Raw genomic sequence first — 17,500 nt, 5'->3', positions numbered from 1 at the left:
GACTGGTGATGGAATACTGCTCCCATTTGTGGGCAGTGCTCCTTGTCAGTCATCGGTATTTTGGATCACGTCCCTTCCAAAGCTGTCCGACTGATTAACGATATTACTTTGTCCAGCCATTTCCAACCTTTGGAACACCATCGAGCAGTCTCTACCCTGTGCCTCTTCTACCACTACGACCACAGTGAGTGCTCTGTCAAGCTCTCTGTTTCTGTCCTTTGTCCTCTTCACTCTGTTCAAAACACCATTTCTGCATGACTCTACCTTTCTCTCAATACCAATCACCATACCTACTCCTTCTTCCCTCTCTTTGGAACAGACTCCCCAGCAGTGTGTTCTCCACTTCTATCAACTTGCAACAATTCAAGTCACGAATCAATTGTCTAGATCTCATGTAATTATTATAGAGTCCCATATTCTTTCTTTGCTTTGTCACCTCGAGGGCCCCTTTTGGTTTTGGGCTTGACCGACCCTTGTGGTGTTAATGAAATTAAAGAAAATGTACAAAGTGAGTAATGGTGATTTGTCATCTTTGAAATCGACACAAGAGAGCCGTTGTCTGTGTATGTCGCCATTTTGCTCAGAGATGGCTGAACGGATCTTCGTCAAACTTTCAAGGGTTCGTCAGTGAGTGTCAGGGAGTGTTTTCGACAAAAAATATTTTAAAATATTTGAAAAAAAAAGGGTCGATTTTTTTGGGGGGGGATTAAAAAATGTAAATAAATAAATGGGGAAAATATTTAATTAATTAATTAATTGCTCTATAGTGCCTAAGCCTTTTTGATTAATGACAGTTATATTGAAGTACACATATGCATAAATAAACAAAAAACAATTACCAGACATTTAAATACAAATAAACCTCTTCTGGAAGGGGTCAAAGTTGGCGGTACATCTTCAATCTATAGATATGGTGCCATTCAGAAAGGAGTCAACTTAACCCAGAAATATCAACGGCACATTCAGCAGCATCCATTCGATGAACAACATCTAATTCCACTTCTAAGGTTTTACATTCCACACTTTTACAATTCCTCTTAGTCAATCATCTACAAGGTGTTTACAAAGTCCTGTTACCCCCTCTGTAGAACCTGATAAATGAATACAATGAACACACAAGAGGTACAAATGTAAACTATGAATATACAAGACTTTTATTGTCATAACAAGTTCGAATTGTGAACATACCCCATGGGAGTTCATTCGTACAACTCTCAGGTGAGCGATAGCATGGGCGACAGATAGTTTTGAAATTTGGTAAGATGTTCATCGCATTAGAAAAAGAAACCAGAACACCTCACAAGAGTGAGGCTAGTTTCATATCATCATCTCCGACTTAATTTTGAATTGGGCATTGCTCAGCGCATTGAATTTTATTTTTTTAATAACAATTTTAAGAAAATGTGCCGAAAGGGCTGTTTCTTGGCCCAAAGGGCCGGAATCGCACCTTGGGCTCAGTTAATGCCTGGGGAATGGTCTCTGGAATATACCTGTCAAGTTTGGTTCGGTTCCGTTTACGAACAACCGAGAAATAGCAATTTTAAAAAATGGATCGAGAGGGCCGTTTCTTGGCCCAAAGGGCCGGAATCGCACTTTGGGCTCAGTTAATGCCTGGGTAATGGTCTCTGGAATATACCTGTCAAGTTTAGTTCGGTTCCGTTTACGAACAACCGTGAAATAGCAATTTTTAAAAAATGGGTCGAGAGGGCCGTTTGTCAGCCCAAAGGGCCATAATCTCACTTTGGGCTCAGGTAATGCCTGGGGAATGGTCTCTAGAATATACCTGTCAAGTTTGGTTCAGTTCCGTCCACCAATAACCGAGAAATAAGAATTTTAAGAAAATGTGCCGAAAGGGCCGTTTCTTGGCCCAAAGGGCTAGAATCGCACTTTGGGCTCAGTTAATTCCTGGGGAATGGTCTCTGGAATATACTTGTCAAGTTTAGTTCGGTTCCGTTTACGAACAACCGAGAAATAGCAATTTTTTAAAAATGGGTCGAGAGGGCCGTTTGTTGGCCCAAAGGGCCATAATCTCACTTTGGGCTCAGTTATTGCCTGGGGAATAGTCTCTAGAATATACCTGTCAAGCTTGGCTCGGTTCCGTTCACTAATAACCGAGAAATAACAATTTTAAGAAAATGGGCCAAAATGGGCCGTTCCTCGACCCGAAGGGCCGCAATCACACTTTTGGCTCAGTCAATGCCTGGGGAATGGTCTCTGGAATATACCAGTCAAGCTTGGCTCGGTTCCGTTCACGAATAACCAAGAAATAACAATTTTAAGAAAATGGGCCAAAACGGGCCGTTCCTCGGCCCGAAGGGCCGCAATCACACTTTTGGCTCAGTTCAGGCCTGCACACATGTGTCTAGTATATGCCTGTCAATTTTCATCGAATTCTGTTCACGAATAATGGAGAAATAGACGTTCAAATGAACTGTACACAAGAAACTAGCTGAAGTACCTGGCGTTGCCCAGGGGAAAAATAGGAATAAGAAAGGGATAAATTGTGGTGCTTAATATAGAGGTATATCACATTAATAAATCACATTTAATTTGGACACATTTCACATTTCTTTGTCGGTGTCAGCATTCGTCATCAGTGATCATGAGGCTGTCATGGAGGTTGGCGTAGTTATCAGCAAGCAAGTTATTTTGCTCCCGGCGGATAAAGCCCAGTCGCTCTGTCTCGATCTTGTAGTAGACATCGACCAGAAACTATTGAAAGAGTCGTCGCATCTGCAGTATGTGGTTGCCCTCTCTCACCATGATGTGGTAGCTGTCGTACTACAGCTGTGTGAGTTTTGGTCCATCCTGTCCAGTAGCAATCCTGGTCACCAGATGGATGCTGTTGCCATCTGTTCCATATGGGAAAACTATGGGACACTGGAGTGCATCATAAGATACATGCAGCTCACTGATCCTTTTAAGTGCCCCATTGCAAAATCTGAGGACAATGTCTCTGGGTTCTGTTGGCTCATTTTCCATTAGGATGGCGACTTCTGGTGCAGACTGGGCGTTGTAGCGGCGTGTGTGCTCTCCTTGCCGTCACTTGTTCTCTCTGATGATGATCTGTCGCTGACGACCATCAGCGTTGCCTCCTTCTGCAAGTACATCTCTTGCAGTGGTTATTATCTTGCAGACCAGATGGTTATTCTCATGAAACTACTTTGTGAGCATCTCAAGGATGGGTGGTTTGAGGTCGCTGTGGTTCCTGGCAGACAGCTCCTTGGCTTGTGAGTCTAGGAAGTAGACCTGTAGGAACTTTGGCTGGCCCTCTACAGGTGGGAGCAGGCTGCCAATGCAGTGGAACACTTGACCTTGGATCCGGAAGCTCGGGTTCCAGCCCTGGACTTCAGCTTCCTTGTGCCCGAAGCTCGTCATCGCAAAACTTCCATTATACGTCTGAATGTTGACAAGGAAGTGCTTGCTGAGGGGACCTTCACCTGAGAGAAGTTCCTTCAGCAAGGGAGGAAGGGAGAGGGCTCAAGGACGACATTGCTATCGCTGCAGCACACACCCTTGGTCTCTCCTTTGAACTTGTAAGCAGAGCAGTGGGTGCAGACTTGGTCCATTCGGCCGATGTCTGCATGAGTTGTTGGGTCAGCCGGGTCATACGTGAATGCCACCTTGTTGGCATTGTTGCGCTCTTGTGCCTGGGCCAGTGCTCGTGCTTCTGCAGTGCGGTGACGCATTGCCTCAAGTCTTGCATCACACTCTTCCGCAGTCTCATTTGCTCGCCACTGTTGTTGCCGATGAGCCTGTTCATTGAGCCTGGCTGATCGCTCCTCTTCAGTCTCTTATTGTCGTTGCTGCTGTGCTCAGTCTCCTGTTGTCTCTTCGTGTGTTTTCGCTTAGCTGCAGCTGCCTTGGGACCAATGGAGCTCTTCCTTTTTCAGGGCATCTAAAATCAGAAAGTCAAATTTTGATCAGAAACTTTGTAAACATCCACTGGTATGTCTTTGTCTTATTTTGATCAGGTGGTGAATAAAAAAAGTCGCGATGCGGAAAATCAATCAATTGCGGCAGAAAAATTGAAGCGGCCAAAAAAATAAAAAATATATCGAATTTTTTTTCGGTTTTTTTTAAACATCGAAGATGCGCTGCAGTACCTGTGAGATGTGCTGATTCCGAATATGCCTTTAGTTTCGCTCTGGGATGCGTAGTTCTCGAGTTATAAGAGAACAAACAAACATACACTACCACTATATATATATATATATATATATATATATATATATATATATATATATATATATATATATATATATATATATATATATATATATATATATATATATATATATATATGAATCGTAGCAGGGTAGGTGATGATTTTGGGAAGGGAGGGGGTTACGGACTTTGTAACTATCCTGGACAGTATGGTACATTTTCTCTCTATGTGAAGTTAATTTTGCGATCTCTTGGTTTTGGGTCTCATGGTCACTTGACTGTTGCAATGCCACGGGGTTTCCGCAAATCTCACGGGATTGTGAGTTGGACAGACGACCATTTTAAAATCGCCATATAGTGCCTAAGTCTTTGTAGCTATGTGAAAGGGAATGTTAAATGATCCCCGACCCCATTCCTCAGTGGGTATAGGGAGGTGTTTTATCCCCCCACAAATAAATTGACCGGGTAACACCGGGTCCCCCTGCCGGTGCTGTATATAATTGTGATATTAAGGTCGTCATCATTATTTCATATGTGGCTTGTGGCTGCTGATCTGCATCATTGCTGAAAGTGCAGCTGTGCCACTGATGCGGTGCCCCCTGATGGTTAGGGCAGGAATGTGTAATTTTGTTCAGGATAGCTCGCCACCTCTTTGCAAAGGACACCGTGGTATCTTTAACATCCACCGACGAATGCCAGCAGACATGACGCCCAGTTTAACATTCATCTGAGAGACGGCACACCCATTGATGAATCACCCTGCCTGTGAAACACCAGGACAACAATTTATAGTTGGGTCGAGATGATATTAAGGTTTATGCATACTAACAGCGGCAGGAACCATATCATAATCAATTCGCATTATTACCAGAATAAGGTGAAGATAACATGAGATGGAATCAAAATAAAACTCCCCTGATTAAATGACCTATTGTATGTTTGTCTCCAACAGGTTTAAAGGTTGGAAATTTTAAAACATTGACATTAATCCTAGCGCATATACTGAAAAGGAATGGTATATTAAGACCATATTTTCAACTGGTATGGGATGATATGGGATTTAATAGGACAGGAGGCCTACAGAATAACAACAACAACAACAATCCCATGATAGGAGGCCACCAAAGAGCCTGTCATCGGAATGGCGTGATGTTACTCAACGTTGCAAACCTTTGAGAAAAGTCCATTTTGACATGGCGGAATGGAATAAATGGAGGAATTCAAGTACATTTAGATGCCGTAAGTATAATCGTATGTCTTGTTAAAGAGAAACGAAACAGACGAACAACACCCTTGGATTTATAGAGACGAAAGTGAATAAATATCAACAGTTGCATCAACAATAAACATTTTGATCTTTTTCTGAATAATCAATGCGTAGGTTTGCTTTTTGAGTAATTTCCAGAAAGGTCCACCAAAGAGATCAGAGGGCACAGCACACACCTCACCACCATCATTCCGAATGCGACGATTGAAATCTTTGCTTTCAAGGCACAAGAAGTCGTGACCTGGCTCGAGGACTCGGCTCTTGGTGGCAATGGCACGAGCCGTATTAATGTTGTCTCCGGTGACCATCCGTACGGTGATTCCGGCACGCTGACACTTCAAAATGGCATCGGGTACCTGCGGGGAGGAAAGACGGGTGATCGCATACCTGCGTCCTACCTGTGCATCGATGGTACGCTCTGCTCAGTTGACCACTATTTCTTATACTAACAGCTGTAAACACAATTTAGTTTGCAAGGATAACAAGCTGTGATCACTAAAAACCCTTCACGAGGTAAACGAGAAAGCACCCCAAAATGCAATGCCCATCCACGTCCACTTTGTACTTGAACTAAACATGACGACAAACAACAGCTGAAAGAAAACAACAATAAGGAAAATGTATTCATTCGTTTTCTCCATATCCTCATAATAAAGCTTTGTTGTAAATTTGATGATAAAAGCTGAAATGGTGAAAATATTACGGCCAGAGGAGACAGACACACTGAAGCTCAAATGGTAAATAGATAAAGAAACACGGAAGTGATTTTAAAAGCAAGCAGTCTCACACTGCAGGTTAGATGGGCTAATAAGGGCTATGGACAGACAGACAGACAGACAGACAGACAGACACACACACACACACACACCGGCAGGGGGTATGCGGTGAGCTTTGCCGCTTCCCTCTTGTCAGGGACGGATAAGATTGAAGACCAGTCCGAATACCAACTTCAATGGAGAGAAGACTGCAACGAGGATGTCAGCTTTGGTGGGACAGAGAACCGTGCATGTTGTGCCTGCTGCTGTGCCGTTCGGTGCACATTTGCGAAGCAACCCATGCCTGCAGCTGCAGAAGCTTCGATGAGGCCGAGGGCTATGCACGGGGCACCTGGTATCATGCTGATCGACATGTGTTTGGGACGCGACCTGGCCGTGCAGTCTGGAGGGCTTTGGTGACTCCATTCTGCTGTGGATGAGTGAAACCAGGCTACGGTGGGGTCGAGGACTGCGCTGAATATAACAGGTTCGGTGAGGCCGAGGCGTTTGGGACATAGCCTCGCCATGCAGCGTGGTGTGCTTTGTCGACTCCCTCCCGCCGAGGACGGCTTCCTTTTGCCAACTCCCTCCTCTGGTGCGACTTCCTCTCACAGTGGATAGATGGGAACAAGCTGCAATGAGACCGTGTGTGGAGATGGCGACCGATGTTAGTGGCGCGCCATTCCCGGGTGAGTGGAGGTGTCCCCGGTGGGATCAGGTGCCTCTGGAAGTGGAGGGGGAACCGAAGCACAAATGAGGAGAGGGCTTGGTCCATGAGTCATGGTTGCCTGTTGGGGTGAAAGGAGATGGGTGCTTCGAGCTTAGGGAAGGCTCCGTTCAGTCTTGGGGCCCACGAGTGGAGATGACGATTAGTGGCGGCAGATGGCGCGCGCGCACACACACACACACACACACACACACACACACACACACACACACACACACACACACACACACACACACACACACACACACACACACACACACACACACACACACACACACACACACACACACACACACACACACACACACACACACCTCTTGCTACATGGGGAATGGGCTGACTACCCTTTAGTAACAATTTGCCAGATAGTATAAACTGTATTTACAACATCATTCGATAAATCCAAGTCATGCCACACAGTGTGAAATTTCCAAAGATTCCATGAATCCCGTTTAATGAAATTATCAGGAAATGTGTGGATTTTTTGACATATGCTGCATGGTAGATGTGAGTGGGATGCCATAAACAAGGAAAATCTAAGGCCCAAGGAATCATGAACCAGTGGAAACGCCATTATTATTAGGTTTTCATCAATCAAGGGGTCATTAGTATATTATTGGGTTTTCATCAATGAAGGAGTCATGAGTATATTATTAGGTTTTCATCAATCAAGGGGTCATTAGTATATTATTAGGTTTTCATCAATGAAGGAGTCATGAGTATATTATTAGGTTTTCATCAATCAAGGGGTCATTAGTATATTATTAGGTTTTCATCAATGAAGGAGTCATGAGGATATTATTAGGTTTTCATCAATCAAGAGGTCATTAGTATATTATTAGGTTTTCATCAATGAAGGAGTCATGAGTATATTATTAGGTTTTCATCAATCAAGGGGTCATTAGTATATTATTAGGTTTTCATCAATCAAGGGGTCATTAGTATATTATTAGGTTTTCATTAATCAAGGGGTCATTGGTATATTATTAGGTTTTCATCAATCAAGGGGTCATTAGTATATTATTAGGTTTTCATCAATCAAGGGGTCATTATTATACTATTAGGTTTTCATCAATCAAGCGATCATGAGTATATAATTATGTTTTCATCAATCAAGGGGTCATTAATATATTATTAGGTTTTCATCAATCAAGGGGTCATTAGTATACAATTAGGTTTTCATTAATCAAGGGGTCATTAGTATACTATTAGGTTTTCATCAATCAAGAGGTCATTAGTATATTATTAGGTTTTCATTAGTCAAGGGGTCATTAGGATATCATTAGGTTTTCATCAATCAAGGGGTCATAAGTATATCATTAGGTTTTCATCAATCAAGGGGTCATTTGTATATTATTAGGTTTTCATCAATCAAGGGGTCATTAGTATATTATTAGGTTTTCATTAATCAAGAGGCCATGAGTATATTATTAGGTTTTCATCAATCAAGCGATCATGAGTATATAATTATGTTTTCATCAATCAAGGGGTCATTAATATATTATTAGGTTTTCATCAATCAAGGGGTCATTAGTATACAATTAGGTTTTCATTAATCAAGGGGTTATTGGTATACTATTAGGTTTTGATCAATCAAGAGGTCATTAGTATATTATTAGGTTTTCATTAATCAAGGGGTCATTGGTATATTATTAGGTTTTCATCAATCAAGGGGTCATTAGTGTAGTATTAGGTTTTCATTAATCAAGGGGTCATTAGTATATTGTTAAGTTTTCATCAATCAAGGGGTCATTAGTGTATTATTAGGTTTTCATCATCAAGGGGTCATTTGTATATTATTAGGTTTTCATCAATCAAGAGGTCATGTGTATATTATTTGGTTTTCATCAATCAAGGGGTCATTAGTAGCGAATGTATGGAGGGATTCAATTACAAATTTCTCCTGCTGGTCGCGTTATTACTGACATGTATCTGTGTTGCTGATGCAGTGCCCCCTCCTCATTATGGCAGCAATTTGGAATTTGTTCCGCGTGCCGGCACACGATGGCCGACTCTTATCATCCACCAAGTAATTCAAACAGATGGGTCACCATCTTCACCAGGATCTCTGCATTCCATCAACCAGTGCAGCATCTGTCAGAGAGTGCAATCAAATGATGTCGGACGATGTCAACGCGACCTCATCCGACAGATGGTGCACTCTGATGCAACGCCATAGCTGTCTGTAAAGCATCAATCTGACATTTTATTGTTGGGTTGGAATTGAATCCAGAGTAGACAGTTCAAATGTAAGTGCACTACCTCTGTACCATATGGTCAGACATTCAATTATATGTATGCCCCAATGATTAAGACGACTGACAGAGGTCATCTAGCTCAGAGCAAGTTGGAAGTTAAAAAGAAAACATGAAGATATTCATAATACATAGTGGTGTCCTCATCCTTAAAAAAAAATCAACCTTTTGCATGAACAACCACCCCTTTTTGTGTTGGTCCACTTGTATGTTCGTCCACAGAGTTGGATTCATTCACAGAGTTGAAAGTGGTGGAGAAATTCATGCAGAAAAATAAACAGAGGAAAATGGAATTCCAAATCGATTTGAGGAAAGAAATTAACATATTGTGAGCAAATTAGTATTTGGGGTTGAAACCCAGAAAGAAAGAATTACAACGAGAACGGGCACTCAGTAGAGCGCATACCTTCGCCAACGCTACATCCCCCCCCCCCCCAGAAACCGTTGATTGTGAGAGTATTTAATCCCATACCACATCTGCCATCTCATGTGTGTTATGATGGCTTAAAAACATTAAATTTCCTGCTGTTTGACACTGATTCACGTACATTGTACAATTTTTGTATGAACTCCCTGACCTTTTTGGGTGTCGGTGACAAGTCAATCTGATGACAACTGGTCACATTATAAGAAATCAAATATTACACATCACAGGATAGGCAATTGAATTCTAAACATTTTGAATCTACTTACATGCAAATTGTATAAGAATTGACCGCGTTATGATAATTAAGGTCGTTGACCCCCCTGACCTTTGACCCAAACTGCTAACAAAGGTAATGACGTCATTGTGTCATCTCGTATATCACAAAATTGGGCATTGAATTCACAACATTTTGGCATTGGTTGCATGCAAATTGGATAAAAATCGACCGCACTATGGCAAAATGACGATTTTGACCTTTTCATGACCTTGACCTTGACCTTTGTACTCTTAATTTTGTAATTGGTATTAGAGTGTGGGGAACAGAACAGTCAACATTTTTGTGTTGTTTTCATGCAAATCGGATAAGAATTGACCGTGTTATGACTAAAACCGCACATTTTGCAATGTCGTGACCCCCCCTGACCTTTGACTCCCAACCGCTAATAAGGGTTATTACGTCATTGTGTCATGTCACATATCACAAGATGGGGCATTGAATTCTGAACATTTTGGCATTAGTTGCATGCAAATTGGATACAAATTGACCGCGCTGTGGTAAAAAGATGATTTTGACCTTTTCATGACCTTGACCTTGACCTTTGACCCGATCGCTCCCAAAATCTAATCAAATGGAACTCGGATAATAACCAATCATCCCACCAAATTTGCTGCGATTCAGTTCAATACTTTTGGAGTTATGCGAATAACAAACAAACAAACAAACAAACACATATTCACAAATAAATAAATGAATACATGGCGATCAAAACATAACCTTCGCAACAAAGTTTGCGAAGGTAAAGAGTAGAAATCGGACTTTACATGACGTGATAATTAATGGTCAAGCAGAAAAAAAATAAATCAAATCACAACAGGCCCAAAAGTACGTTCCATCACCAATGAACCATCACAGGTGAGCACACAGGTATGACATGAATTCAAACAGGAAGGTGGAAGGAGGTGAGTTCATTGATCGATTTAAGTAATCAGGTGAAAATTGGGAGGCACGGGTGCAACGCTGGGGGTAAACTTTGAAATAGAGTGATCCTTTGCAGTGAGAAAGCAGCAGGCCATTGCAATTCTGGCAGATGACACCAACATCGCCTTTTGAGACTTCACTGCGTGGGTTTGAATCCAATTCTATCGCCATGGTTTCTTCCCATCATGTGAAGCCAGCTCATTGTTCGTACGTCTCAAGGCTAGCTGCGGGGCAGCACAAAAGATCTTAAGGAAAAACATGCCCAGACAGGCTTTTAAGGCCAGTTCTGCAATATTGTTGTGGCCTACACACTCAGTATCTGCTAAAGGATCTGAATTTCATACGATAACTATTTTCTGATATTCGAGGCTTCATGTTTCATTTCATGGGTGACTGCAAGCCTTAAAGTTTCATCTCAATGTGACCATCGATAGCAATACAAAGTAATTACTATCAGAGGATGACACATGAAACAGGCATTAGATCCTCATAGAGAATATCATTGATGTCAAGAAGAGATTAAATTCCAAATTGGAAGAGCTGTTCCTATTTTAAAAAAACCAAGAAAAAAAACAACACCTTTTAGCTATTGGATAAACAACAAAGCATTTACCATCATCGGTCATATTTCATGGAGAGTGTTCCTTCCCTCCGCCATCCTGGGGAGGTTGTGGAATGTTTGAGGTGGTGTAATAAGGACGAACATTAAGGAATGTGTTGTTGCTCATGTTTACACGTGACCATTTCATGACTCAATGACTGTATGGATGATGGTGGATTCACATCCATGGCAACATCTTGTGGCAAAGTTCATCACAGGGGTCAGACATTCTTTTTCAGCAGTGTATGAGGATTGAACCCACACAACAACAATTTACCCACTCTACCATGGAACAGACTCAATGAGTTCACCACTCAACAACGAAATTCAATGTGCATTGAAAGGTACAAACCTTGCGAGATTATCAGGAGTTTGAACACCTTGATGGTTCCACATTGTCACCTCCGCCACTGAAGGTGGACGGAGGTTATGTTTTCACCCATTTGTTTGTTTGTCCGTCTGTGAGCAGAATATCTCAAAAAATTGTTGACAGATTTGGACGAAAATTTGTGGACAGGTTGGCTGTCTGACAAGGACGAATTGATATTACTTTGGTGAAGATCCAGATCCGAGAACCTTTAAATTATTTTAAAAGTGATTCTTCACCATTGAAATGTATGGCCAAAAACGATATCTAGCAAGATATTCCAAAAAGTTGCGGACGAGGTACGACAAAACTTGGTGGATGAGTTGGTTAGGTGACAAAGCCAAGCCAATTAGATTTTGGTTCAGATCCGGATGCACAGGCAGCCCATCAGTGGGATACAAATCGTAAACTGTTCAGTCTGGTTCGTTGTTTCTGTAACCAAGATATGTTTTAATTGCGGAGTCAGGAATAAGTCAAAATAATCACCAGGTGAAGCATCTTGTAACTGAATCATAAGAATAGAGTTTTCAATGAAAGCAAAATCAGTTAGATCTTGCACAACATTCGACCAGTTGTGCAATGGATGGAACACCAGGGTTCAAACGTCCAACTACTCCACCTGGTGCTGGAGCATGCGCAGCTCCTCCATCACAAACTGGTGTAACAGAACCACGTTCACCACTATTATCTCTACCACTCAAACACGTGGTCCTCTGGTGCAGACCCTGTGAACTCCAGCTCTTCCACGAGCTGTATTTTCGTCACTTGAAGAATACGAGTCGGCCGAAACCCTTTGCTCACCATCATCACTCGGCTGGTCATCACTGTTATATTCGGTCGTCATTTTGGGCTGAAAGATCACCGTCATCTGAAGTCATTTCTGCAGTCCAATCATCAGAGTCCATGTCTGCAGGATCATTACTGTCATCGTCATTATCAGTCTCCCATGAGAAGTTTTACCACTTCATCTGCATTCACACATGCTGTTTTGAAGAGTAATGACAGTAGCAATGAAGAAAAATCACGCGGTACTCAGCGCATGATCCATTGTTAGCGATGACGTTATACCGATGCCCATTCAGCGCTAAAAACAGTCCTATGAGAGATAACTCGTACCTGGCAAACTAAATTGAAAATCTTGTCCCAGTGCCGGCTACGAGTTTTCTCATAACGTGGGTTTTCCCCATCAATGGATTTAAAAAAATGAACTTTGCTTTGCTCAGACAATGGTAAAATGATAGAATTTACAAAAAAAAAGTTTAAACAACCACACACTTGGCTTGGCAAGGCAAAGGTGAGTCAGGTACACTGTAAGAGTCGGATTAAAATGCATTCAATGGAACTTCTTAAAGTTTCAAATTATTATCACACAGATTTCAACCACACCGTAGTGCATATTTGTCAAGTTGTTTAAACCTTCATTTACGTTTAATAAATCAGACGCCCGGCGGTGAATTCGGTTTTATCGGGGAATGTTATTACACTGGAGAACCATCTTGTGGTTCAAATGCGCAGTTACTCGCTTTAGATCGGGATGGCTCAGAGTAAGCAGAACAAGAGGGTATCTAGAATTAAAAATGCATGCCAACCTCACTGCATGCTTTAACGTGATGGTGACCAGACCGTTGCAACCCTCATGATATATCCATGCCCCCCCGGTGGGGGGTTCCGGCTGCGTGCAGTTCCCGTGCATTGCGCTTCTCTTGAGTTGTTTGTTGTGGTTGCTTGAAATATTCTGTGTTGTTTCATCACCGTTGGTATTGTGATTCGTTTTGTGTGTTGACTTAAAGTTAAACGTATCCCCTTTGGTTATCATATCCCTTAACGGCTATCCGATTCCATCACGTAAGCTGAACACATCTCGTTCACACCTCGTTCATTCACCACGTACAAAGTGAAAGGAGTTGTACAAGATGAGTTTTAGTAGCAGCCATGCCACATGATAAGTCGACAAGCTCTGAGCAAAGGAAGAGAGAGCACAGAGAAAGCACGAGAAAATCACGTGACGAAGAAACACCGGGTAACAGAGAGACATGTTTGGCTTCAGACAGACAAGCTAAAGAGAAGTGCCGGAAGACACATAGACATGCCAGGCTGCAGTTAAGTAGAACATGCGCAAGCGCAGCACTAAAGAAGCGCCGGAAGACACAAAGATACACCAGGCTTCAGACAGACAAACTAAACAGAAGTGCAGGGCTGAAGAAGCACCTGAAGACACGGAGACATGCCAGGCTTCAGACATACATAGCAGGCAGAAGCATAGGGCTGAAGAAATGGAAAATTTGTCCACAGTTGCTGAGTCTGCTGCAAAGTTTCAGTCCAAAATGACTGAAGGACCTGTACATATGTTTGCTGTTCACGCCATCGAACAGCACCTTGATGTCGATTCTTTATAGAACATCAGTCGTTCAGATGAATGAGCAAACATCTGCATCCACAACTGCGCCTGTAAAATAAATTCTGAAATATGTGAAGAATCTGCAGACGTATGGCAAATCCTGGATCTGCAGAAAATGTCATGCTACACTTAAAAGAGGACAGACACCGACACAGTCTTGGTTGGACCAAAGGATTAGCACTGGAAGATGTCCATCCTGAGTTGGAAGATATGAGGACATAAGAACATATTCCATTTATGAAGCTAGTAGGATTGCCTCGGCCATAGGAGAAGCCAAAAGGCGATTAAGGCATTGCCGACAACGTTCCTTCCAAACTACCATCAATCACATCCTTACTACCAAGGCCACGACAGAATGCTGAAGTTGTGCCACTGAAGCTGAAGTGTAAGCTTGTGTATAAAGGACATGACTGTGCGCACGAGTACATAGAGCTGAAGAAGGTGATGAAGGTGCTCACTGGCTAATTCAAACAATTCCTTTTTTGCACCACTCTTTTCAGACACCCATTTTTTGGCCTTTCCCCATATTATGTCCCTCTACTAAATCCATCATCCATCCATTTCTCAATACTTCAATCTATCAACCCGTGAATGCAAACCTCAGGCCGCACAGGGTCTTCAATGCCCACAACAGCAATGCACGTGAGATCCGTAACCACGGACGATTCATCCTCCCAGTCGGGTTCCTCTTGCAGGTCTCGGTACGCGAGGCAAATCGTTCGCAACCCGTCCGATGCCATCGTCTCCACCACCTCGTGCACGAGCTGCTCCCGATCACCGGGTTGCAGCGGCTGGGCCTCGCCACCAGCTGCCAGTATATGGCTGCATCTATCCATGTTTCAGAACCAAAACAAATCAGGTGTGACAAGCCATGTATTATATTTTTGTGGAACATTAAACAAGCAGTCACCCGAAGGATCCTCACTTTTTCAGCAGGATCTCAGAAGCCCCTTTGCTGTGCAGGCGAAATACGCCATTGGGCATGCGTATCACCGTGCTCATGGACTTGCGAACCGAGTTAAAGGTGTACACCTTGTGGAGACACCTCTCGGGTGTAGCATCCCTCAGGGCCTGGTAGTCGCTGCCGAGGTACACCAGCAAACCCAAAAGTGCACACTCCGTCTTGTTTCCAACTTGGCGTGGCAGGCCACCCTCCTTTTCTGCTGGCTGTGCAGTGGGCAGCGAATGATGGAAAACGAATAAGTTGGTGACAGTCAAAATGACAATTTTAATCACAATCAAGAGTAAACAGTCCAGTACTGAGCTTTACCAAGATTTTCGTAGTGTATGATGAGTTGATGGCAATCCCTATTGCCAGCAGGTCGAGGGTTTTGGGTGGGATGACGTCTCGAGGTGGAAGTGTTTGGTGGTGTACACCTGCCGCATGAATCTGCACCACCGTCATTCGGTTTGTTGTCAGTGTGCCGGTCTTGTCAGAGCAAATTGTGGTGGCATTGCCCATGGTCTCACAGGCATCCAGGTGGCGTACCAGGTTGTTGTCTTTCATCATTTTCTGGGAGAAAACAGGGATGAATATATCTGCATTAATTTATTTGGGATGTAAGTTCATTGCTTAGGAATCGGTCTCCAGACATTGGTGCGAATAAAAATTCAGGTAAATATTTATTAAAATAAAAATGATAACATCAACAACGTTCGATGGACCATCTGTAATGGTAAAATTAATCCGTTTGAGGGACCAGTTGATGGATGATTGATTGCCAGCAATTTGATTCCAGAGTGAAAAGTTTTCAACCACAATTGTCAACTGGAGCAATGCCTGCAAGGACCACTATATAACGGAGATTCACATCCTTTAAAAGTTAATGTTTAGCCGGCTGTGCTCGCTGCTTGCACTTCGTTGTGACTCAGGCTAAGGGAAGAGCGAGTACAGTACTTTGTACGTATGAGATTCGACACAGCTCACAAGATTTGAACCTTGGCTGGCAAGATTACGAGGAAAGGGCCCGAGGAGCACCGTACGGCACATCTCACTTCGATTCAGAGGAGACCTTTTGGCTGGATAAAACTTCCTTGTATTGTTGAAGCAAGTTGACTCATTTAAATTTTCTCTGGTCAATAACCGCTGCAATGGCCCCGATAATGGTGACCTTCGAGAATTAGATCAGATCAGAAATCTGTGCTGTGGTCAAAGGGTCATTAATGAGTCACAACACAACATTAATCAAAGGGTCACAACAACTTCCGATATTTCGTCTTGTGCCTTGTTAAGCCAATAGCGAAACGCATCATAATGTATTTACGTATTTACGATATATCGTGTATTTACAAAATAAATAATGTACTTACGAAATTACAATACGATAAATGGAATAATCTTTAAATAGTAACGTGAACCTTTCGAAACTTTAAAGCAAATGTCCGAATATATTTAAAAGTTCATGATAGACGCTCTCAAAAGGCACCGTCTATGTGAGGATGTGTACATGTGCTCAGTATTTAAGGAGATCCGGATCTTGTATATACAAGAGCCGAGTCCTAGAGATTAAGGTTTTGTCTTCACAAGAACAAGAAGAAGAAGAACAAGAAAAACAACGCCGAGCTCTCTATGAGCAGCGTTCGCTACGCGAGACGCTGCTAAAAAGGAAAAATTTGGACCTCTATCTCTGAAACGTCTCCATGGGAAAAATTGAAACTTGGCACGTGTGAAGAACTCCCCATGGGAAATGAGTGTTAGTTTTTGATGACGTCATAGGTGGCTTCGTTATGACATCGAAATTGTATATGGCGAATGCTTTAGCCGATCAGCATGAAAAATTTTGAGGGTCATTTAGGGCTCGATTGTATGGGGAAATTTTTTTTTATGGTGTCATAGGTCACGGGGTTTGGCAGCCATATTGTTTTTAACATAAAAACCTTCAAAAATCCTCTTCTCCAAAATGGCTGAACATATTGAGGTGAAACTTTACAGGTATGATCGCCTATCCTTGAGAAACCTATGATGTCATAGTTTACATTGTTTAGCAACTCTGATATTTTGAAGAGTAAACCTTTAAACATGTTTTTCTCAAGAACGGCTTGACAGATCGCGGGGAAACTTCACCTACGTGTTCCCCAAGCCTTGGGTATACCAGGGTGTTCACGAATAATTAATAGGTCACATGGTCTGGCAGCCATTTTGGATTGAACAAAAATCTTTCAAAAATTCTTTATCTTGAACCGCTTCAATGGAAACGTCACAATTATGATTGAGTTGTCAGTCATTGGGAATATATATATATATATATATATATATATATATATATATATATATATATATATATATATTTTAAATTTCAACCTGCTCGGACACGTGGTCTGGCAGCCAGAATTATTTA

General features: G+C 42.3%; 1 protein-coding gene across 3 annotated transcripts in view; it reads right to left on the bottom strand.

The window, feature by feature from the left end:
* The window catches only part of LOC147020675 (plasma membrane calcium-transporting ATPase 2-like), a 191,334-nt gene that overhangs the window by 53,177 nt on the left and 120,657 nt on the right, over nucleotides 1–17,500 (bottom strand). For all 3 annotated transcript variants that reach the window (XM_085896204.1, XM_085896202.1, XM_085896203.1), the window contains exons 9-12: nucleotides 15,433–15,675; nucleotides 15,088–15,329; nucleotides 14,762–14,990; nucleotides 5,611–5,790 (exon numbers count right to left, since the gene is read on the bottom strand). In XM_085896204.1, coding sequence (XP_085752330.1) covers nucleotides 5,611–5,790; nucleotides 14,762–14,990; nucleotides 15,088–15,329; nucleotides 15,433–15,675 — 894 coding nt within the window. The remainder of the gene's footprint in view (nucleotides 1–5,610; nucleotides 5,791–14,761; nucleotides 14,991–15,087; nucleotides 15,330–15,432; nucleotides 15,676–17,500) is intronic.

The sequence above is a fragment of the Eptatretus burgeri genome, chromosome 9 (genome assembly GCF_056783735.1).
Source record: "Eptatretus burgeri isolate ZD-2024b chromosome 9, Ebu_testis_v1, whole genome shotgun sequence".
In the NCBI taxonomy this organism is placed as follows: domain Eukaryota; kingdom Metazoa; phylum Chordata; class Myxini; order Myxiniformes; family Myxinidae; genus Eptatretus; species Eptatretus burgeri.
This window is presented reverse-complemented; position numbering and strand designations above follow the sequence as displayed.